The sequence below is a fragment of the Bombus affinis genome, chromosome 17 (assembly GCF_024516045.1).
Source record: "Bombus affinis isolate iyBomAffi1 chromosome 17, iyBomAffi1.2, whole genome shotgun sequence".
Classification (NCBI taxonomy): domain Eukaryota; kingdom Metazoa; phylum Arthropoda; class Insecta; order Hymenoptera; family Apidae; genus Bombus; species Bombus affinis.
Window position 1 is genome coordinate 1,953,144 of NC_066360.1, and position 23,253 is coordinate 1,976,396.

Sequence of the window (23,253 nt, forward strand, 5' to 3'; positions counted from 1 at the left end):
TATATTTAAATGGCCAAGAGATTAAAGATAAACATACATATTAGGTAAATCGAAAGATCTCATAAAATGATAATATAGATAAACTATTCCTTTTCGACGAGAAATAACACAGGAACCTATGGAAGGAAAAGTTAACCTTAAAAAAGTATTAAAACAGGAAGTACCCGCCCTTTTGAAGTCGCCATATTGTCCATGTCTTCCGCTTTCAGAGGCGAATCACAAAGGGGTGGCAAACAGGATTAAGAAATTGCCAATAATTCTGTCCAAGTTTTCATTTCAAGCTTCATCTTATTATTTTATAATTGTGGTAAGCGTACTATTTGAACATTGTATCTCTTCTAGTTGAAAAGTACTTTTTATGAATTTTTTTTTTCGTTCGTAAGTCTGTTCAAACATTTTTTATCTTTCTGTCACTTTCTTATCTGAATAATTCACACATTTATTCTATAATGGAATAATTACTTAATATTTCTTAGTAATATGAAAATATTGAAGAAATACATAACATGAATAATTTGTGCTGAATTTTTAATTTGAATCATCTAAAAATATTCTATAGAAGCATATCTACATGGTCATATCTGTACGTCATAAATATATATCTGTACTGATGTTCGAATTTCAAAAACTGGTTAATGATTAAACATAATGTTACGTTTATTACTGTTAGAAGTATCAGATTCATTACCGATCAATTATTAACCAAGATTAATAACCAACTTTTCCATTATTCTCATAATTCAGCAACCGTTTAGCCTGTGAAGTTCTGTTGTCAAATAAGTGAAATATTTATCAGGATCCGTGATGTAGAATTTCTCATAAAATACTTGGAATATTCTCATGTGACCTATAATATTTAAGTTTATAGTATTTAAGCTATTAATAAAATATGTTTTTGTCACAGTAAACATGTCAGAACCTAATACCGATCACATTGACTCCGTAGAAGAAGAATTAGAAGTGGAATCTAACTACAAACCCCCACCAGAAAAAACAATAGAACAAATCCTAGAAACAGATAAAGAAGATGAAAGTTTACGCAAATATAAAGAAACTCTTTTGGGAGAGGCAAAGTCTGGAGGTGTTGTTGTAGGTGCGCATTTCACTAAATATTTAAAATAAATTACCTAAAAGAGAAGATAAATAAAAGGTATGATGCTCTAAAATTTTATAGATCCAAATGATCCCAGGAAAGTAATAGTAAAAAAGTTAGCGCTGTGCGTAGCAGATCGGCCAGATATGGAATTAGATTTAACAGGTGACCTCTCTCAGTTAAAGAAACAGACGTTTGTAATAAAAGAAGGTGTTAGCTACAGGATCAGGATTGACTTCATTGTTCAACGTGAAATTGTGCATGGCCTAAAATATGTTCAAAAAACTTATCGTCTTGGAATGCCAGGTAAAATTTTCATTAAAGATAAAATATTAGTTATATCTTAACTTTCTTTTTTATTGCTAACTTAAAATTTTTAATTATGCCTAATTTAAATTACTAAATTAATATTAAACCATTATATTTAATTTTTGTTCAATGCTTTCTGCTTTAGGTGTCACAGGTATTTTTAAAACAAAGTATTGACAATAATGTATGTATGGCTTAACATGTTTAATATTCATTTGCCTTGTTATCCTTTCAGTGGATAAGATGATGCATATGGTGGGTTCTTATCCTCCAAAAACGGAAATTCAATCATATACAACACCAACAGAGGATGCACCAGCTGGAGTAATGGCACGTGGTTCTTATAGTGTAAGCTCTTTGTTTACTGATGATGACAAACACGAACACCTAAAGTGGGAATGGTCATTTGAAATTAAGAAAGACTGGAAAGAGTAAGCTCCCTTTTATAATGGGAAGCCCTACAACGATCGCAATTAAAATAAAAATGCCAAAAGGGACTCTAATTTTTATAGATATTCAGTCATACTGCGATGCCATAACTGTATTTTTTAAGTAATAAGAGAAAGAGTAACATTGATATTTATTTAGATACTTTTCCTAAATCGTAAACCTTAAAAGTGAACAATTGAGTACATGAATATATGCATACATAAACGCACATACTAAGATATGTATATGTGTATACATATTTACATAAATATATGTATATGTATGTATACACATACATAGTGAATCACGTAGGTACTATTTTATAATCATTTGAATTGTGTATATCAGTCAGTATTTAATTGCCTTTATATTGTGGTTATTCATATATTCCTCTTAATTTTTCCAATTAAGATCAGTGTAAGATTCTTTAGTATTATATTGTTAACACATTTTGCTAAAGTTTACTGTCTTGATTCAAATCCCTTAATAGTATATTTTAACTAACAGTTGAATGACAAGAACATGCTATTATTTCAAATAGTTTGTCTTTTAGTATTCAAAGCTTGGAAATATAAATATATAGTTCAAGGATATAAATATATATCAAGTTAATATACGACACATTATTAATGTAGAAAATTTAAATGGTGCGCTTCAAATATTTCTTTATGTCATATACATATATACATTATCACTTTTTATTATATCATATTGGATTTAAATTGTTTTAAAATATGGAAAGATTTCCCACATAATATGACATTTTTATAGTCCTTCATGTGTCAAATTTAAACTATTAATTAATTCTTTTGTTTTAATAAGATTTACAGTATGAAATAATAATTGTTTTATTAAAACAATCTTTCTTTTAGAAAAAATTTTATAATGTACATTAATAGAAATTGCAATATGTATTGCAATTGTAATTCCAAACTACAATAAAAATAAAAATATAAATTGCTTCTCAGTTACAGCTTAGAAAAGGCAAGTTACAAGCGGAAATTATTTTTTTGCTGATTTTCTTTGCTGTGCATGATGTGTAATAAATAATGTATGCATTTAACACGAGTCCTTATGTGTAGAACAATATCAAGTTTCAATTAGAGGGACTAAATGTTTGTTATTATAAAGTGTTATTTTAATATATTATTCATTTTTTTTTTTTTTCTACATTTTAGAAATAATAGTTTATTAGAATTGCTTCTCTACTTTATTCATTAACAGTACCACGCTAATAATGTCACATAGCAGTAAAAACAAATGAAAAACAAAACAATTTTAAAAGTTCCGAAGTTGATTCTATTTAAGAATGCACCGAAAATGTATTTAATACTGTTCGTGATTCTACAACTGGACACATGTTAACCTATAATTTTAAGGTTATACTACATATACAATAAACTCTAACTAGCTGCAGTAAAAAATGAATGTTAGTAAATTGTTTGCAATTATTATTTTATGCTCCGCTTTTGTTATATTTTTACTACATTCAATTAATATATATTTTATTTAAATAAAGCATGGCAAAAGATATTTTGTTGTAATAAACTAATGTGATGGTTTTATGGTGTTAAATATTTAGAATGTTCATAAATGTATAGATCGTAACATTTTTCGATTAATATTTTATAAATATTTGAAAAATAAAAATTTTGATTCATTTACAATGACCATGTAACATTTTTGTATTGAAAAATAATTATGTCTTGTCTATAAGTGCGAGAATGTAATAAATATACATGTTAGTAAAAAATAATCGTCCTTACAATTATGTATTTTATGAAGTAATCTAATATCAGATTCTTTAAATGTAACTTTCTGTACTAAAAACAGTTTTTCTTAATTAATGCTAGTTTTATGTATAAAAATAAAAGATCATTGATTTATTTATATTCTATTTTTTTAACTATATATATGTAACTTCCTTTGAGTTGATAATCACATAACCTAAAATAAAATAACCTAACTGATTTATATATATATACACATATATACATGTGTAATATGTTTAAAAATATTGACTTTAATCTCCAATTATTATGGTCAGTTTTTAGAAATGAAAAATTGAACAAAGTTTAATTATAAACGTAGCAAATATAATGAAAGCAATGAAATTTTACGATTCTAGTATATCATAAGTCAATCCGTGAAATATAAATTTCTTACTACTGTGAATCAATTTTTACTTCCACCATTATATGGTACTATACTAATATTTTTGCCTGAATGATAGGTGAGAGGTTATTGCATATATTTTATTTTATGTGTCTCCTCAGTATTAAAAGAATTGCACTTTGAAGTATTTGCCAATTTAAATGATTTATTTGTATAATGTATCAAATACATTGGAGTAAAGATGAATTCTTCTATCCTTCTATCCTTTCGTTGTGGCTGTTCTGAAACAAATCTTTTTTTAATGTTAATGGATTTTTTTTACAAAATTTCTGAATTTAAAATTTAAAAAGGAACACTGAAACGACACCGACCATTTTTCACTTTTACATTTGGCACGACTGTTTTTATTTTATTCAAGACATGGAAATGCTATTCTTTCCTTCAATGCTTGTTACTTTTTGAAAATTGGGAGAACCGAAAATGGCCACAGACCACAGACAACACTAATTACACAATTGGTCTAAGCAAGATGAGAAAGAACTTCTTGACAAAACAAAGAATATCACACCACCAAATTCACGATCAACTTCACGAGAAAACTTGTGTTCAACCCATACGACCAAGTTAAGTCACAGCATGCATCTCTCTTTCTTTTTTTTTCTTTTCTCTCTCTCTTTTTCTTTTTTTTTTTTTTTTTTTTAAGCAATATAATTAAAACTTTCCTACATAATAATTGTTTTCTTTTGATACCACTGAAACTAACTAAATATTTCTTCTTTTAAAATTTTCATTCCCTATTAAATAGGTCGTTACATCTTTAAATGCCACTGAAATTATTAATGCATTTTTCCCGTTAAAAATCATTTACATTTCTAATGCAACAATCTTTACTTTCATTTGACGCCACTGAAACTTTGGTAGGTAAAGTAGGAATAATGAACGCATTGACTCAGCGTAATAGTCATCTATTTGTTGTTCCGACACTATAGTATTATTGAACCACTGCACCTTTGGTTGCGCCATGCTATAACGCACTTTTAAAATAGTACTTTAAAAGAGCGTCACAGTGTTGGTCGCCAAGCACAAACACTTGGATTTTTTTTTTTTTTTACATTTCACTGTACACGTTCTGCTTTTTTTCTTCTATGCTTTTCAAATATTCATCACCAAACACTGTCTTTTTAGATTCTGTGCTGTTTCACTGGAAGAAAAGCACGTAGAGCTATTTGGGGATACTGTCCTTTCACTTTCATTAAGTTCACTTTTCAAAACACGTTCGCACAATTCACTTACATAAGTGTTAGATGTATATATCACACGGATAATTCTACATAGTCATAAAATGCAGCTTTACAATTAACTAGACTTAATTACTTAATTACTGTATCAAATATAGTTTCGACCAGACCTTTCATATTTCACCTTTACCTTCATTAAGATTCATATTGTAAAAGAAGATTCATCATGAAATTTTGAAAACAAAACATTTTTTAAAAGATTTCACTTGAATATGAAAGAACTGTGTGTGTGTGTGTGTGTGTGCGTGTGTGCGCGTGCGTGCATGCGTGTGTATATGTAGATGCGCGCACGCGCGCGCGTGTGTATATATACATATATATGCATATATATGCATATATATATATATATATATATATATATATAGATATATATATGCGCAGATTATACGAATATAATACAAATTAAATCTACGTCTCTTACGAATTGTTTATGATAATTAAAATAACTTAATTAAGCGTTTCCTCAGAACTTAATGAACTCTGAATTGCTTTAATGTTAAACGCTATGAATACTTTTCTAAATAAAAAGAAAAATTAAGAGTATATATACGTAACAGCTGGAAATATTATAATAAAAATTAATCAATATATTTGATTGAAAATTAAAATAACATCCTGTATAGAATTATTATCATTATTATTACTTTAATATTGTTATTAATATAACTTAAATTTTTCTTGCAATTCAGATTCATAATAATTTCATTTCTTTTTATGCATATACAGGCTTGTACGTCTAGTAACCTTTCGATGTCCCTAAACATTCATAATTAAAAGAAAAAGAGTACGTAAAAAGGAATTGTTTACATTGATCTGATACAATAATTTTCTTACGATGTAATAAATGCCTGAATTTATATTTTGAAATTTCTTTCACAATTGAAACTATTGTATGTATCATTGTACATAACATTTATTAATAAAATTAATTATTTAAAAAATTTATATCATGTATGTTTACTCTGAATATTTTTGATACTTTGTTTCAATACCTTTTGTTTAAGCTTTTCTTTTTCTTTCTCTCTTTTTTTTTCCTTTTTTTCTTTTTTCTTTTTTTTTTTTTTTTTTTTGATACAAAACTTCAATCTATATTATATAATGTACAATTTTTAACAAATATTTTTTGTCGATGCAAATATGGTGATTTACGAGAAGAAAGATCATAAAGACAGATTCATATTATAAATCTTCTAAAATTTTGCACATTTTAGATATAAAGTATTTCTTTAAAAGACTGTAACTCATTTTTAATACGAGAAATGGTACTAAACACCCCAGCCAGTATATACATGTATCCGTTCTGGTTTGCGATTATCGAGGAAACTTAAGCACTACCCCCCTTAACAACGACGATTACCAGATGATCCTCCTTAAGTCCCTCTTCACTGAGGCTTGGACAGGTTCGTTTTAATAGTTCTGTAGAGAATGTACAAGGTGGAAATGCATAAAGCACCCCAGTTCCCTCTGTATCTTTGTTAAGCAAAGAAATGACACCAGCTGCTTCCTTTTGCTTTAAATATGATACTAGGTTGCGTAAGGGTCTGGTTTGAACATTAGCATCATCTGTAGATATAACTGTACTTGAACCAGCCAGTCCTAGGAAAATAGCATGTGAACTAGAAGTTTGAATTCTCTTTGACACATCATCTAATTTTGGTTGATCTAAACGTAATCTTTGTGTAATTCTCAACATATGTTTTCCATCTTCATCTTTCATCAAGGCCTCGATTATTTCTGTGTCACCATCTGTTAAATGGAACTTAGCTGGAAATAGAGAATTCTTTAAGATTAGTGCTCCTTGCCAAATTGCTATTGATTTCCTTGCCACTTCAGGTAATGTTCGAGAAGTAGAAAGCATTCCGCTACGAGTATTCTCTGAATCGGAATCAGAGTCAATTTGCCTTCTACGAGGAGATCTTGATCTTGATCTATCTACACCAGGTTCTCTCGATAAAGATCGACGTAAGCTTCTTGGTGTTTCATACTCTAATTCTGGAGGCGGTCTGCGGCTGGACCAATCGGCTTCTTCTCTCATGTAATTTTCTGGATAAGTCCCGCGATAACCCCCTCTTCCTCCGCCCCTTCTTTCATGCCAAGGTGCAGATCCTCTACCTCGGAATCCTCTTGGTCCATAACCAAAATCACTATCTGGCCCGTAAGGATCGTAAGGAGGTTCATAATCTACTGGCCTTGGTCTAAACTCTCCACTTTCTTCCGGGTAGGGTCTTGGTTTATATCCAAATCCAGGAGTCACATCTGCAAAATCGACTCTCAGCCTCCTATCTGGACCACCTAGAGGAAATCCTCTCATTTCTTTTACAGCAGCCTGTGCTGCATCAATCGAATCATATAAGATATAAGCATTACTATCGCCTTTAATGTAATCAATCTTTTTTATTGCCCCAAATCGATCAAATTCTCTTTCTAGCTGTGGTACGGAAGTCCATGGTCCTAAACCACCAACCCAAATTCTTGTGGTAGGCGTAGCTTTCCCATATCCAATTTTACATTGGAATTTTCCTATATATTGTCCAGAGAGTTCAACTTTACATCTATGCGCCATATCCAACGTCTGAAATCTGACAAAAGCATAAGCATTTCCTGTACCGGGTGGAGGTCTTTTAATGTCAATATCGTCAACAATTCCGTATTTACTAAAGATACGTCTTAATTCATCTTCTGTAATGTTGATCTCTAAGTTCCCTGCAAAAAGTGTTCTTGTTGCTAGTGGGTCATCTTCTGGAGAAACATGATGTAAATAATTGGGAAATTTATCTTTTTTATTCTCCACACGTTCAAATCCATGAACTGGATGTCGAATCATCATATGCCTTGGAGGGCCATAATGATGAGGTGGGCCAGGATGAACATGGGGTGGACCATGATGAATTGGTGGTCTAACAAATTCATGATGAGGAGGAGGGATTGCTTCACGCCTCATTTCTCTGTGCGGTGGAGGCAAACCGACTGGAGGTCCATAAACTCTTTCATATCTTTCTAAAGGTCTATGTCTATCTGTTGGACCAGGACTTCTGGCGTAGTATCTTTCATAATCAGGGGGCGTAATCGATCTTGGACGACGGTAAGTATCAGGTCTTTCATAAACTGGTTCAACAAGCGCTACCTTGTCATACATAATGATTCTTGGTTTTGCATGCTTTGCATCTCTAGCATCCTCTGAACTTCTGAAGCAAACATATGCAACACGTTCATCTAATTCATGAGAAATTCTAATAGAAAAATCTCCGAACTTCTTATATTCTCTATAAAGAGTATCTTTTATCACTTCGTCACTTGCTTTTGGGTGAATTGAACTGATACAAAGCACTTTATAACTATATGGACGTTCTGGTGGTAATTCTCTGGGTGCTCTTAAATAATCATCTCTATGGGAGCTTGATTCTACATAACGAGCATGAGAGGAGGCACGCGTTGGAGGACTGGGACTTCTTGCACCTCTACTACGTCGACGAATTCTTTCAGGAGTTATTCGCTCATCACTGGAATCATCGTATCTGCAAATTAATTAAAATATATTTTTTAAATATAGTTATAACTGAAATACTTTTTGTTATATCGTAAAACAAAAAATTTCAACGATTTACTATATGTACATATGTACTTGTTACCTCTAGGTAATGTTATATACCATCTCTAAGTCTATATACCTAAGTATCTATTCTAGTAAAGAAATATAAAGTAAAATAATACACACTTCGTATAAATTTCTAAAAATAGAGTTTAATATATTATGAAAATTTTTACCGTCCCATCGATGATCTACTTCTCTTGACGCGCGGAGGAGTGTCACGACTAGAGCTCCTTTTCATATTGTTGCGGATTTTAACCGTGATCTTATGTCGATCGTCACGCGGAATCCCAATCATCAACGCTGTTTAACACGGCAGAGCCGAACAAATGGCGAAGGAAAAACAAAGGAACAATAATTACACAAAGATTACGCGGCTTGAATCAAGCCGTCATTCACGATGTCTTTATCCTCCTCAATGAGCACAAAATGGCGACTTTCCTCTTTCCTTACTTAACTTCCGGAATTTCCTAGTACGCTAAAAGTAATTCCATAGAAATTTAATCAAATATTTGAGCTCTGCATTTTTTCAAATCTCTTATTCTCTTTTAACTCGGTTTGCTCTTTCCAAATTATATTTGTTTTGATTTCTCTCTCTCTCTCTCTCTCTCTCTCTCTCTCTCTCTTTATGTGTGTATGTATGTATATATGTATATATATATATATGTATAGTGCTGCTACTTGTATGTGAAAACTATTGATTCGCAAATTGACGTGCAAGTAGTATGTTTCCGTCGACGAAACGAGAAGATCTGCTCAACATGTATTGAAGAAACCAGCTACGCGTTTTTCTTTCTAGAGGGCATTCCAAGCATACCAGTAGTTGTACTATTTCACGAGAGAGTGCATTCTATAAGAAATTTGATTGGTTGCAAAAAAAAAATTGGTTGCAATAGATAATTTTATTTTTTTCCATTCTATTTAATTTTGGAAATAAGTAGAAATAAATGAATTCAAATCGCGTATCTATACCGTTATAAAGATGTTATTGTTTCGAATTTGAAAAAAGATTTTTACCCGTTTAAGGGGTAATTCTTTTTCATAAATGTTAATGCCATAAGTAGTAAGTAATTTATTGCATCATCCGTACATTTGAATGCTTTCAGGTATAATATATAGCACATTTTAATGCGCTATAAATAAAAAAAAAGGTTAATAAAATATATGATATAATTGTTTCTAATTACAGATTGTTTTATATTTTAAGTAAATATATTTTCACGCAAGTGTCTTTAAAGATGATAAATATTGAAAGAAATGTTTCAAAGAGAAATTAATTTATGGATGCGGTTATCGAACGATTAATACATTTTTATTTAGGGCATACATTTTGAAAATTTCAAGGTTAGTTTCTTTTTCTTTCTTTCTTTTTTTTTTTTTTTTTTTTAATTAAAAACTACATATTTCTTTATGTAGGTGTGCAGTTTATAGAAGATAAATTTAATTATATATAATATGTGAAAGGTGCGTGATTATCTAAGGTCGTTTGGTAATTTCTGACAGTATGAAAATATTGTGCATCAATTCATCTATATATTTTTGCTATCTCTGTATAGGTTTTATATGAATCTAATCTGATTTAGTTTTGCTAAGATTATCATTGAATTATTAAAGACTTCCTAATAACAAATATTCTTAAACATTCTGTTTTCATTTTGGAATTTTACAAGTAGAAAGTTTAGTAAGAATGACAAGTTTTGTAAACTATGATCTATTAATTGTAGAGGGTGTATAAATATTATGCGTAAAGATCACCATTGGAAGATGAGGTGCATTGATCGGCACATCATTATGAAATGTGATTGCATTATAAAAAAATATAATTTACATGGCCTACATCTCCACTTATAAAGAAAGCTAATAACAACAACAGATAGTTCCTCCTTCAGTCCCATTCAATATTTGTTTGAAAAGTTTTTTTTATGCAACGACGAACAAAATACAATGAAAACAAAAAGATTTTGAAATTAAAACTAAAATTCAAGCTGCAGTTGACAGTTTTTCACCAAACGTTTCTTACAAATGCCCACCGACCTGAAATTGTATTGCTCTTTATACATAATATTTATACATTCTGTGTATATTTATAAAAGTTTATAAATTTTGTTTGGGAAAAAGCCAACATAAAAGTTTTCAAGAAAATATAGAAGATGATATGACAAATAAGGGAATTGCGTTAAATATATGAGAAGTATATAAAGAAAACAAGGTCAATTTCTTACGCCTTTATAAAAAGAGAAAGGTAATAAATATATTATATATTTGTAACACGCTTGAATTACTTAAAAAATGGAAATAGGTATTGATTAATTATAGCAATTTATTTTTTCTTTCTATCATAAACTGTTGTACCTTTCTGTCGAATTCTTGTCTATTAAATTTATATTCTTGCGCTATGTCTGGCATCAAAGGATCATCAGGATTTGGATTTCCCAATAGGCATTTTACAGCATCCAGAAGATTTTTTATTCCGATAGTTGGATTCCAGTTACCTTTTGGTGGCATGTTTAAAAGATCCATACAAATTCGGCCATTATTATCAATATTTGGATGATAAATAGGTGTTTGAAACGTAATCCTTGGAGGTTCAAACGGATATTGTTCAGAAATATCTATGGATAACTGAAAAACGTGTCCACTATATGGGCTTCCAATTGGTCCGATAATCGTCGCAACAAGGTTTTCAAAATTTTCAGACCGTGGATAACAAGAAATACCTTCGACAGGATTTTGACTAAGCTTTTCAAATTCACGTTTTAATCTGATAGATTTCTGCATTATGCCACCTTTAATAGGAATAAGCAGATCTTTGAATATAAGTTAAACAATAAGCTAAATATAATTTAATCTAAACAAACAAAAGAGACGGTATAACATTAGTTTTAAATAAAACTATTATTATATAATTGTTGCCTATTTATAATTGTAATACGTAAATATTACACAAATAGAATTTTCAATCGTTGAATAATTTTCTCGTTTCTTGTATATTCTATTGTAATTAATTGACAATGGTTCCCTTCTTTTCTCAAAATTACATTTTCCTGAATAACGAATAAATTAATTGTATGTACCTGAATCAATTATTATTTGTATGTTACGGCCAATTTGTTTATCATTACTTCATTATTTTATATATTGACTTAATACATTCTACTTGCACATAATCTTTACCCATTCAAGTTAAATTCAAATTTTACCTTCCGATTGTTTTAAATATGATTATATCGTACTAATATCTCATAAAGTTACCTGTTAATGTAACATAACTTTTGCTTAAAAATTATGAACGTTGGATTGTTTTCAAACCAGTTGTAAATAGACGTATCTTTCAAATATTGCGAGCACTTGGTTTAACAGATCCAGGTAATGGAAAAGGTAAATAAAATTACGTAATCAAAATCTAGGGGAAAATCTGAGATATTACAAAATAGCACATATATATTTTCCCGAGGATTAGGTGGAAAGTGAAGTGTCGGAAATATAGCTGTTGTCGTTTAATTAAATATACTTATACCGTTTATCAGATTTTTTTCAATGATATAAAACATCCCTAAAAATTATTATTCACTAGCGACCATTAAGCAATATTTGGAGTGTTTACAAGTTAATTTTTATTTACGCGTGTATTCAATTTTTGTACATACATATATATAAAAATATATAAAATGTATATTGATATAAAAATGGATATTGTATTAAATTAAATCCTCTTTAAATACGAAATATGGTATTTAACTTGATAGCATCTTTTGCCAGTATGTATAGGGAATCCAGTTTTAATGTTATAACGGATGTATAGATGGAACGTAATTAATGTTTGTTTAGAGAAAGTGATTTGAATCTATACATCGTTTCTTTAAATTAATTATGTATGGACAATGTATAAATATTATGTAACTGTGGTAGATAGAGATATTTATAATATCATATATGCATGTTCAAAGTATATATACAGATTTGGCAAAATATTTAAGGGGTTCGTCTATAAGTAGCAGGTAAAGTAAGACGAAAATAAAAAAGTAAAAAAATTGCGTTTGAGTTTCTACATATTGGTTATTTACATAACATTATTTTATTACGTATGTATATAAAAATTAAGCGAACTGTGCCTGAGATCCGGCAAGTTCACTATGCAGACGAATACGGAGCGATGTTAATTCTAAAGATGGACGTCTCATGATGACTACCAGATTGGCCTAAACGTGGAGGCGTTTTCGTTTATCCTTTGTTTTTTTAAATGGAACTATACACATTGTTATACACCGTTCGACCGTACATCTTTCAACTGTCCAAGTATTAAACTATTAATTAAAGTATTAAACTATTTTGTCTAACGATTATGCGAAAATGCTTAGTTTAACGGAGGGATATTTCGATGTTAATTTCACCAAATTGAGCGTAGGAAAGACAAGGGAAGCATAAGCATAAAAGCATTGTCTTATTTGTTTTCCTTGTTTTCTTCCTTGTTTACGATCAGTTTTACAAGAATCGAATACTTACATTTGAATTAATCATCTGTCAACCGTTTTAAAGTGCCTTGCTACTTTTCTGTGGAGAATTAAAAACTGCGTCGAATGGCGTATAAGAAAAATGTGTAGTTGTATTAAAAAAAAGTAATGTCACCTTGAAATCTCGAAGGTACGCCTACCGAGATAAAATGTTCGCCTTGAAACAATATGAGTTTCATTTGAGACGCTTTTTCCAATGATACACAGGTGTACACAGGTACGCAATAATATACAATGATATACAATAGTTTTGGAGACATTTGCGTGGATCGATTAAAACGAGACACCCTGTACAATACATTATGATAGCACTCGTATTACATTCAAATATATTATCGGTTACGAGCGTTAACTTTAGAACATTGGCAGCGTCGATAACCCTTGCACAATTTATCATTGAGAATATTATTGTCATATAAGCTGATAACGCTGTAAATAATTATGCATCAAGCGTTGCCCGTAATGTTATGTTATAACGTAATCTGTAATCATTGGACTGCAGATATTTATACGTTCGTTTGGAATTTTATGTGAAAGTACAAGTTGCATAGAATGCGCACGATACGAAAAGATGTATGAAATATCCAATGTATAGGTGCTTTCTATAATACTTGTGTATGTGATGCGCGAAAGAATTTTTAACGACAAGGTTTTATTCTTTCAATAATATTCTTAAACATAGGAATTTACATAAAAATCTGTAGTCTAGTAATGGATGTTTGCCGTAGTCACTTGGTGATTGTTAGACAGTTTGGGATAGAAAATAATATTCTCAATTGTTGGAGACAGATATCGTTCTACTTTTATACGTTGTTACATTTCGCCCGACTGTTTTCGCTATAGAGATAAGTTAATATCAAGAAGTTGCACGGATTTATATAGATCAGTTACAACGAGTTTATATAAGACTAGGCGTAAACAGATTTGCCGCAGTCTGTTCGCTGAGACGGTGTCGGATAGAAGTAACGCTATAGTTAGCTGTTGCAAAACATGGCTTCGAAGAGCGATTCTTTCGATTCTAACTGCATGACATTGACAAGATTTGTACTGTCCGAGCAACGAAAAATACAAGATGCTACGGGAGATTTAACTCAGCTTCTGAACAGCATACAAACTGCCGTAAAAGCGGTCAGTTCGGTAGTTAGGAAAGCAGGTATTGCCAATATGTGAGTATTTACGATATATATATTTATTTGCCAATCATTTTTCCCAGTCTAATGTGTTTTTGCATAAATTCATAACGTTACAGTAATACTCTTCCTATATGAACAATAACTAGGACTTGGATTAGGATTAGGTCTATCGGATCGTAGAAGAGCGATTCGGGGGATCGATGTTACCGTCGATATTCAGGATTCTCGACATCGTTGTACGTAGGAGGTGCTTTAGATCGATTAATACAAAACCCGATACGATATTGTTTTCGAGCAACGGTTTGTTTCCTACCGTGGTAGTTGCTTATCTATCTCGAGAAGAGTCCAGTTTCGATTAAAGCGCGCGAACGCGTCGCATCATGGATCGTGTAAGTTGTTTGACGAATAGCTAAATAGTTAGGGATTGACAACGACTCTATCCGTTTGCCAGGATATCGTTGATCCAAGTAACGTCTAGTGTCACGAAATAGCTACAATTATCGCCATAATTATCGCCATATCGGGGGCATACCTTCATATCGACTTTTAGTTTGACCTTTTCTTTTAGTCCGCTGGATCGGTCCTCGATTCATCCTATTTACACGTATATATGGCCGATATAACGTTGAGAAATCCGAATATCGACGGTAATATCGATCTTACAGATGGTAGATTCTTAATTTAAAGAAGAGTCCATTCGTCCGGTTGTTGGCTCTTTTCTACAATTTTTGAGCGATAAAATTGTCACACTTGGACGCGTATCAGACTCGATTAAGGCCTTTGGTTCATCGTTTGTCTTTCTCCTTTTCTTACGGTGCATTGAAAATTCCATCTTGATCATCATCCTCTGATTTGAAATGTTCAAACCTTCTGCGAAACTAATATCCATATTACGAATATGGTTCTTACCTAATAGTCAATATAATCGTAATCGCGTTATAATAATTATTCTATCTTATAATTGTATTATTTTATAACAAACACGATCGACAAATAATCGATCGTGTTGCGTTTGTTCATTGGGTTTGTTCAAGCCTGAAACTCGCGAGCAATAAGCGTTATTTGTTGGAATATTCGCATAACGGTTAACGGCTATCTAACGATTCCGACGAGACGGTTAACGCGTCTCATTTACGATTTGTCAGAATCGTCGTTTCATAATGAAACGTTATAATTTACGAACGAATTTACACGGTATGTACGCATTAATGACATTTTATCGGAACAGGTATGGCATAGCCGGAACTCAAAACGTGCAGGGGGAAGAAGTGAAAAAGTTGGATGTATTGAGCAACGAGTTGTTCGTGAATATGTTGACATCCTCTTACACAACCTGCGTTCTCGTAAGCGAAGAAAATACGAACGCGATCGAAGTGGAAACTGAAGCGAGCGGAAAATATATCGTGTGCTTCGATCCGTTGGATGGATCGTCCAATATCGATTGTTTAGTATCGATCGGTTCTATATTCGCGATCTTTAAGAAACCGAGCGAACCGAGAGCGTCTATGGAGGCGAATGCCCTTCAACCTGGTAAAAATTTGCTCGCCGCTGGATACGCGATCTATGGTTCGGCAACCATGATGGTACTTTCGACTGGCCATGGAGTCAATGGTTTCACCTACGATCCAGCTATCGGAGAATTTATTTTGACCGAAAAAAATTTACGCATACCTGCCAGAGGAAATATCTACTGGTATTTGTTTATAATAGCTTTCTTAAGCATCGTTGCGTATGTAATGGATGACAAAGCTGGTAACGATGATTTTAGCATCAACGAAGGATACGAGACTACCTGGGACACAGCCATCAAGGAATATATACATTCGAAGAAATATCCTGAGAATGGGAAACCGTACAGCTCAAGGTACGTGGGCTCTATGGTTGCTGATGTGCACAGGACGATCAAGTATGGAGGAATATTTCTTTATCCAACAACGAAAACTCATCCCACTGGCAAGGTATAACGGCCGCGTTTCGCCCTCGTCGTTATTAACATTTATTCTTTATTCTAAGTACATATACGCGTGCATATAATCATTCTCGAAACTATTATTTGTAGCTGCGCCTTTTGTACGAATGTATTCCGATGGCGTACATAATAAAACAAGCCGGCGGTATGGCGACAAACGGGGAGATCGATATTTTGGAGATCGTGCCCGAGAAAATCCACCAAAGATCCGCGATATTTTTGGGATCGCAGGAAGATGTGCAAGAAGTCTTACAGTTTATTAAAAAACACAAAAAATAGTGTACAGTGGGAAGAGAGTAGTCGAACGAAGAAATAGTTTTCCGAGTTTTTATTGTAAGATATAACTTGCTCGCACGTTCTAAGTATATGCATTTTATAAATCAAAATTTGGAGCTGCATTGTCTTGTCATTGGTGCGACGAACGTCGTCTCGTTGGCCTAATTTCGGCTCTGTCGTTTGTTAAATTTCCAGGTTTACCTGCTTTGAAAAAGCAACTTTGATGTCTGTAAATGTTTAGTATCTGTATCCTTCGTTACTCGTGGATCCTGCGGTAGCAGCCGGTGTCCTTGAAGCAGATCCCGTAGCCGGATAAGTTGCCGTCCCCTCGTATCGTACCATTGGCCGATAGCCACCACCGTCGGCAACGTAGTCGACGATTTGTGTTCTACCATCTGGTAATAGCACGTGATAAGTTCCAGTTGCTTCATTGTCTTTTCGTGACTCGTGATGGCCAAAGTTTAAGCCAGCTACTGCGTCCTCCACTTCGTATAAAAATTCGTAATTCGCTGAATCCTGCGAAGACGAAAGAAGATGGGGGAGCGGGAGAGGGGAGGTAGATGAAATTATATGCTTCGAGGTATGCTTCTATACGACCGGCAAATAATTCGATAAGGCAAATCTTTATCGTATCGGGTAAATTTTGTAATAGGAAATTACGAACGTAAAAATACGAAAATACGAATATCGGTGAGATAAATTAAAGAGAATTAATTTTGTTCGTGAAAAGAACTCGGGCGAAAGAGAAGAAATGGAAACGCTGGTGCTACTTACACCGGCCCATTCGTCCGGATGACCAGCGGCAGGAGTTGGTCGCGCTCCAGTTGCCGTAGGCGGAAGATAGGCAGGTCCTTGAGGTTCGCTCAAAATTCCTACCAACGTCATCGTTAACAGAAGTGCCTATGTAGGGAAAAAAATGTTTTACGCCTTTCAGCTACTTTGAAATAATTGACAAAGATAAAACCATCGCGAGTTATTCGTTTAAGTATATTTACAGAGGTGAATGTGTTTTATTACAACGGGATCAACGTTGTATTTGTCATGGTTGCAACGCTACTATGGATTTTATTATTTTATCAGCGATTAGTTGATTATCGGATAGTTGAAAAGAAAAGGAGAGAGAGAGAGAGAGAGAGAGAGAGAGAGGAAATTCGTAAGGAGAATTATGAACCGCGCAAAGAACAAACCTTCGGAATCATTAGCAACTTGGCACAAATGCTGCGTGTCTTGGCTGAAAGAAAATAGCTTAATGTTACGAAGCCGGTGGATTTTATACCACGTTCGAGGTGCGGGTGCGACGAAACGGAGATGAAATCACGGCGATTTGGGGGAACTTTAATACGAATCCATACCTATAATTGTAGTTAATGATAAAACCGCATTGGCAATCTGGCTATACAGCGGTAATCGTTAATTTGATGCGCTCGTAACAGTTCCTGAATCGCTCCTGAATTTTCACCATTTTCGCTATGGAATTATTCAAATTACCTTCTGCTTGCGAAAGATTCTTTAAAATCAGAATTCGTTGCATAAATAATATGTTTATCGTTGTAGAAATCGGTTCGGAGGCGCAATGCCGCGGTTAAACACGATCGATGAGCTCGGGGTGACGAATCGACGAAACGAAAGAAAGTTGTTCAAGGACTTTTTCTTACACGGTATACTTTTTGTTTACATCTATCGTAGTTTCCTTGTATCTTTTACACGTACAATATAATGTAGGTACAAGCTTTTCACGTCGTGAATACGTATCGTGATATCAAACGCTGTTTATACGATGCGACAGTCTTTTAAGTCGATACGTATGCACTATACATATAAAAGTGAAAACCTGGTGAGAAACTCGTCCGATTCCCTATCGGGTTATTAATTTCACCCGATGAATCTAATACGTACAGGAGCGTATAAAACTTGCTCGTTTCTTTAGTCACGTTCGATAATCTTGTGCGCATTCGCGTAAAACCGAGTTAAACGTAATTAAATATGTCAATAATAATAATAATGAGAATAATAATGAAAATAATAATAATAATAATAATAATAATAATAATAATAATATATAATATCGTGATACTCGGAAGTTTAAACATCTATAATACTGTTGCGTTTCTTTTCGACGTCCGTAGAGTCCAGATCGTTTCCAAGGCTGCCGACTCGTCCTCTGAGACCGATTCCAGTTCCAACCTGGCCCGTAGCTTTCAATTTCTCTTGCATTTGCGCCAGCATGTCCTGCATTCTTCTTATCTGCGAAGGTAAGATTTTAGAAATAATTCCAGGGACCGTTTGCAAACGATGAAATACGAAAACTATGGATGCACTTTGTTCAATCAGGAAATACTCGTGATCACTGGCGCAAATATGCAATTGCTTTTATGAAAACGTCTTAGAAACAGCAATCTTTTACCAGAGATGCGTCACTTGTTAGCGTTACTTCGAAGAATATCGTCTATAAACATGGACCAAAATACACGGACGTCGCTAAATTACGCTAAAACTACCAAATTCGGTAAAATACCGGGCTTGAGATTTTCGTATTTTTCACGATTACCGAAAACGTATTATGTACGACTCGTCTTTGCAAAAATTAATATCGTTTTTTATTCAAACAGAGACACGATCGTCTATATGGATCTGTTTGTTTCAATCGATATCGTTCGAATCGTAACGATGCCTCTCACCTCTTCGTCTTTCTGCAGGAGTAGCCTGTCGGTATCGGATATGCTGTTCTCAAAATGCGGGCCCGAATCTCTTTTCAGCTTACTGTGGATCAGAGAAAATAAAATTACACGTTTGTTGGCGGAATTCGGCTATATCGATTACATTCGATCGGGGTAGCACGTTCGATTAATAAAATTGGAAGAAGAAAATGAAACGCAGGGTGTCTCGGCTAAATCAGATGGCCCGAATATCCCGAATGAAAGAATTGGAAGCTTTTTCTCATTCGTCCGAGACACCTTGTATACTACGAACAAGCTAGTACGAAACTAATAGGAACGGGATATTATAGAAATTACAACGATACGATGGAAAAACGATGGAGAAACGACGGAGAAACGACGGAGAAACGACGGAGAAACGAGGGAAAAACGACGAAAGAGAAAAAAGATACATAAAAGGACGTACGCACATCTAGAGAAAAGTATACCTACTGAAATGCAATACTTATTTACATGCGTAAATACCTCCGTTCCCGGATGGCCTGCTGTGAAATTTGAGAAATGCATTGCGCCCGGAAATTCTCGTAATGCACGTCCTGTGTCACGTCTTTCAGATCTTGCATGTGCGTGGATATCAGCATCGTTCTTAATTTCACGAAATCGCTGTGCTTCGGGTTCTCCACTGCGGCCGATCGAAAGTCAAACGTTAATTTCCTGTTCGAACGATTACTCGACGCCACTACTGTCTCGACTATCTCTTTCTCCGTGTTCGTAAAAGAGCAGGTTAAAAATGACAATTGTCGCGCCTGCTTGCGAACGAGGTCTCTCGAGGCAGAGAAACCGTCGTTAGCGCTTGTCCGAGATGCGATGGAAAAGTTGAGACCCTTCGCTCGCGAGGTGACGCAGAAATGGCCATTTTTGAAACGTCGGCCGGTTTGGAAAATCCGAGATCTAGTTACCTTCTACCACTCCCCAGGGATATTGGCGACCGCGGACCTTCTTGCCCGCCACTTCCAGCACCGTCGAGCTGCCGACCACGGCAAACGGGATACACGCTTTAAGCTCTTTGTCCTGTTGCTTAAATTCCTCGTCCTCGTCGCTGTCGCAGTCCGGAAATTGATATATCTAAGGCGCAAAACATCGTGCGTCTTTTCACGTTAATTGCTTGCTCTTCCTCCCCTACTAACTCTTTACTTTAGCATGCAGGTTCGTTAAGCGGAGGAAAATTACAGGAACGACGGATACTACCTGAATCTCGTGCTCTTCGATGTCAGCGAGTATTCGATCCTTCAACATTTTCACTTCGTAGGTCGTTAACGTATCTGCCTTTGCAATTACAGGGACCACGTTTACCTTACGGTGCAATCGTTTCAATACTTCCAGATCGATCTGTCTGAGTCTACGAGGAAGGAAAGGTGGTAGTAAGGGGATAGACGACGCGATACACTGTCAAAATATAGATAGATGCTCGGATATACCCGTGTCCATAAGGAGGTATGAAGTACAAACAGCAATGTACTCGATTGTCTTGGATGTTCTTCCTATTTAATCCGCTCTCGTCCGTAAAATATTGTCGGAACTGTTCGTCGATATAGGCCGAGCACGCTTTCCAAGTGTCTTCGCAGTTTACCGCGTCGCCAAATCCTGAATACAGATTTCATGGTCTTGTAGCGCGCGTGGAAATTTCGTGACATTTTCCTGGCCAGACGACTCTCGCGTAACACGAGTTTAAATTAAACTCGCCTATTCGACCTGTATCGAAGTTATAGCGTGCGAGTTGGACGTTCGCGTAACTGCTGGAATCGCAGTTTCCTCCGATAATACGACTAAGAAACGTATTTTTATCCGTTTCTTTGACACGTGGCTCTCTTTTCGATGCAATCGGTAACGTAACGTGGCTCTTTGTAACGCGATTAATAATACAACGGAACGATGTATAAATAATTTAGTGGAATGCGGGAGTAATGCAATTATGTAACGACACCTCGTTAAGATAATAATACGTAGGCGATTGTTAACGCGTGCTACGAGAGTTGGGCTACGGTTACAATGGACGCGTATTCCGATCAATTGACATTCTGATGAACTCGATACGTCAATGAAATCAAATACAAATATATATATAGATAGATGGGAGAGAGAGAGATTTTTACGAGTGCACGCGTCGCGGTATTCGGACGTTACGTTGGTTGGAACGCCAGTCAGCCCGAGTACGCGTCCACTGAAACCGCGACCTTTGGCAAACTTTGTTCCACCGTATATAAAGTAATAAATGCTATTATACCAGGTGTGTCGACGATCGTTAAACGTAGCCTGACTCCACGTTCTTCGATGTCCATTGTCTTCTTTTCTATCGTTGTTGTCTTTTCAATGCGTTCTAGAAAGGACTAGTTTTGGCAATGATCGTCGAACGTGCGACTTAGTATGTTTGTACGTATAGTACCAACCAGCGGCATCGAGGATTCGTCGGTCTTTGTAAAGATCACCGAGGAACAGACTGTTTATCAGAGTAGACTTGCCGAGGCCACTTTCTCCTAACACCATCAGGGTGAACTCGAATCCTCTTTTAACCGATTTTCTGTGCACTTGCTCGGGCAACGTCGCGAATCCGATATAGTCCCTGTCTTGATGAATAAGACGAAACGATTAGACGATTGACAATTTGCTCGAGTAGTCGTTCGCTCTGACTTGTCTCCTTTCTTCTTGTTTTTCATTGTCCTGCTTCTCGTTTTCGTCTCACCCTTGTCCTTTCTCGTGCAGAGTCTCGTCTCTCGAAAGAAGAAAGGAAGAGGAAAGAAAGAAGAAAGAAAGAAGACAGAGAGAAGAAAAGACGCTTGCATACGTACCACCGGACATATTAGCAACGCGCGACGGCACTTTGATAAGCGTCGGACAAGAAGCGCCGAATGGGCGATAAAACAGCACTGGAACACTGCACGAAACGCGAACGAGGGTAGATCGCTACTGTTTTGCCCCGAGGATCGCGCTGCGCTGGCGCACTGGCGGCCACCGATCAATAATGTGCTCGCTAGTTCAGTTCCTGCTTCGTTTCCTGTCTGCTCTGCTCGCAAGACGCAACTGCCTCGGTACGCCTCTTTCCATACAGACCTTTATTTCGTTCTACAGCTACGTCAACTAAACTTGTTCGCGTTCCTTTCGTTTGCTCGGTAAATCGAACAGAGAAAAAAAGAAAGGAAAAAAAAGAAAAAAAAAAGAAAAAAAGAGAACGCGTCCCGCCGATAAACAGCGCGAATTTCGCTACGGAAGAAAATGTATCTCGTCTCGTTAAAATTGAGAACGCGCGAAGCGTATCGTTTTCCGTTAGTCGACCGTGCAAACTAACCGATGACTAAATACGGACGTACCAGCCTTTAAGCGGAATCGCAAACAAAACGGCAGAAAAAAAAGCAGTTTATCTTTCCCGTTATTTATCTTATCGATTATATCGATTATTATCTCGTTTGTTTTGCGCGATTCTGAGAAATCGATTTGAACCGAGGGAGGCAACGAAATGGCGGCAAGTAATGGTCGATCGAAGGCTGGTCGAATGTTAACGAAGAGCGGCAGATGATGCAGCGGAGATTCCAAACGAGATTCGTAGCATGGGCGATCGTGAATGGTACGCGATCACGACTCGCGTAATTTCCGAGGAGGTCGTCGGGCTAGGATGTTTCTCGAGTTCCGGCGCCACGCCTCGGAGTCAACGTTCCCGTGGAAAAGGCGAGGAAGGAAGGGGCAAAACCCGGTGGCCGAAGGTGGGCGAACGTAGACGAAGATGCTCGTCGTGCGCGACTTTACGAATTGACAGTCCCGACACGTGGACGTCGCTCTTGTAATACTTGGAACACGAGACGAACCCATCCGGCTTATGTAC

At 35.1% G+C, this 23,253-nt stretch overlaps 6 protein-coding genes and 2 long non-coding RNA genes across 18 annotated transcripts in view; 4 read left to right on the plus strand and 4 right to left on the minus strand.

Annotated features, from left to right (window-relative positions):
- The first annotated feature begins 139 nt into the window (after nucleotides 1-139).
- On the plus strand, nucleotides 140-1,979 carry LOC126926008 (rho GDP-dissociation inhibitor 2). Of its 2 annotated transcripts, none has more exons than XM_050742068.1 (4): nucleotides 140-307; nucleotides 905-1,093; nucleotides 1,175-1,399; nucleotides 1,638-1,979. In XM_050742068.1, the coding sequence occupies exons 2-4, from the start codon at nucleotides 910-912 to the stop codon at nucleotides 1,835-1,837; spliced, it is 609 nt and encodes a 202-aa protein (XP_050598025.1). In that variant the 5' UTR covers nucleotides 140-307; nucleotides 905-909; the 3' UTR covers nucleotides 1,838-1,979. The 2 variants fall into 2 exon arrangements, with proteins under 2 accessions (XP_050598025.1, XP_050598026.1); XM_050742069.1 differs by lacking the exon at nucleotides 140-307 and adding an exon at nucleotides 563-583.
- A 2,152-nt stretch (nucleotides 1,980-4,131) lies between these two features.
- On the minus strand, nucleotides 4,132-9,546 carry LOC126925988 (RNA-binding protein spenito). The gene is made up of 2 exons (XM_050742013.1): nucleotides 9,010-9,546; nucleotides 4,132-8,759 (listed from the first exon to the last, which is right to left on the minus strand). The coding sequence occupies exons 1-2, from the start codon at nucleotides 9,129-9,131 to the stop codon at nucleotides 6,569-6,571; spliced, it is 2,313 nt and encodes a 770-aa protein (XP_050597970.1). The 5' UTR covers nucleotides 9,132-9,546; the 3' UTR covers nucleotides 4,132-6,568.
- A 22-nt stretch (nucleotides 9,547-9,568) lies between these two features.
- LOC126926016 (uncharacterized) lies at nucleotides 9,569-10,212 on the plus strand. Its single transcript, XR_007714218.1, has 2 exons — nucleotides 9,569-9,939; nucleotides 10,023-10,212. It is a non-coding gene; the product is annotated as an uncharacterized LOC126926016 (long non-coding RNA).
- An 831-nt stretch (nucleotides 10,213-11,043) lies between these two features.
- On the minus strand, nucleotides 11,044-12,284 carry LOC126926011 (ubiquitin-conjugating enzyme E2 T-like). Of its 4 annotated transcripts, none has more exons than XM_050742075.1 (2): nucleotides 11,908-12,284; nucleotides 11,044-11,619 (listed from the first exon to the last, which is right to left on the minus strand). In XM_050742075.1, exon 2 carries the CDS (start codon nucleotides 11,609-11,611, stop codon nucleotides 11,144-11,146), a length of 468 nt encoding a protein of 155 aa, XP_050598032.1. In that variant the 5' UTR covers nucleotides 11,612-11,619; nucleotides 11,908-12,284; the 3' UTR covers nucleotides 11,044-11,143. The 4 variants fall into 4 exon arrangements, with proteins under 4 accessions (XP_050598032.1, XP_050598030.1, XP_050598033.1 ...); XM_050742073.1 differs by having other exon boundaries at nucleotides 11,044-11,681; XM_050742076.1 differs by having other exon boundaries at nucleotides 12,086-12,283.
- Nucleotides 12,285-14,258: 1,974 nt separating this feature from the next.
- LOC126926000 (fructose-1,6-bisphosphatase 1) lies at nucleotides 14,259-16,832 on the plus strand. Its single transcript, XM_050742051.1, has 4 exons — nucleotides 14,259-14,510; nucleotides 15,706-16,170; nucleotides 16,246-16,435; nucleotides 16,537-16,832. The coding sequence occupies exons 1-4, from the start codon at nucleotides 14,335-14,337 to the stop codon at nucleotides 16,723-16,725; spliced, it is 1,020 nt and encodes a 339-aa protein (XP_050598008.1). The 5' UTR covers nucleotides 14,259-14,334; the 3' UTR covers nucleotides 16,726-16,832.
- Nucleotides 16,760-18,211, minus strand: LOC126926013 (pro-resilin-like). 2 transcript variants are annotated; one of them, XM_050742079.1, is made up of 4 exons: nucleotides 18,075-18,211; nucleotides 17,910-17,953; nucleotides 17,497-17,622; nucleotides 16,760-17,238 (listed from the first exon to the last, which is right to left on the minus strand). In XM_050742079.1, exons 2-4 carry the CDS (start codon nucleotides 17,919-17,921, stop codon nucleotides 16,960-16,962), a joined length of 417 nt encoding a protein of 138 aa, XP_050598036.1. In that variant the 5' UTR covers nucleotides 17,922-17,953; nucleotides 18,075-18,211; the 3' UTR covers nucleotides 16,760-16,959. The 2 variants fall into 2 exon arrangements, with proteins under 2 accessions (XP_050598036.1, XP_050598038.1); XM_050742081.1 differs by lacking the exon at nucleotides 17,910-17,953 and having other exon boundaries at nucleotides 18,075-18,208.
- Nucleotides 18,212-18,354: 143 nt separating this feature from the next.
- Nucleotides 18,355-22,385, minus strand: LOC126925996 (septin-2). 6 transcript variants are annotated; one of them, XM_050742037.1, is made up of 9 exons: nucleotides 22,226-22,385; nucleotides 21,827-22,003; nucleotides 21,664-21,756; nucleotides 20,858-21,023; nucleotides 20,628-20,778; nucleotides 20,339-20,504; nucleotides 19,893-20,061; nucleotides 19,401-19,482; nucleotides 18,355-18,966 (listed from the first exon to the last, which is right to left on the minus strand). In XM_050742037.1, exons 1-9 carry the CDS (start codon nucleotides 22,233-22,235, stop codon nucleotides 18,805-18,807), a joined length of 1,176 nt encoding a protein of 391 aa, XP_050597994.1. In that variant the 5' UTR covers nucleotides 22,236-22,385; the 3' UTR covers nucleotides 18,355-18,804. The 6 variants fall into 6 exon arrangements, with proteins under 6 accessions (XP_050597994.1, XP_050597995.1, XP_050597998.1 ...); XM_050742038.1 differs by having other exon boundaries at nucleotides 19,905-20,061; nucleotides 22,226-22,383; XM_050742041.1 differs by having other exon boundaries at nucleotides 21,827-21,999; nucleotides 22,226-22,352.
- Nucleotides 22,328-23,253, plus strand: part of LOC126926015 (uncharacterized) — a 40,003-nt gene continuing 39,077 nt past the window's right edge. The window contains exon 1 of the long non-coding RNA XR_007714217.1: nucleotides 22,328-22,465. This is a non-coding gene — a long non-coding RNA (uncharacterized LOC126926015). The remainder of the gene's footprint in view (nucleotides 22,466-23,253) is intronic.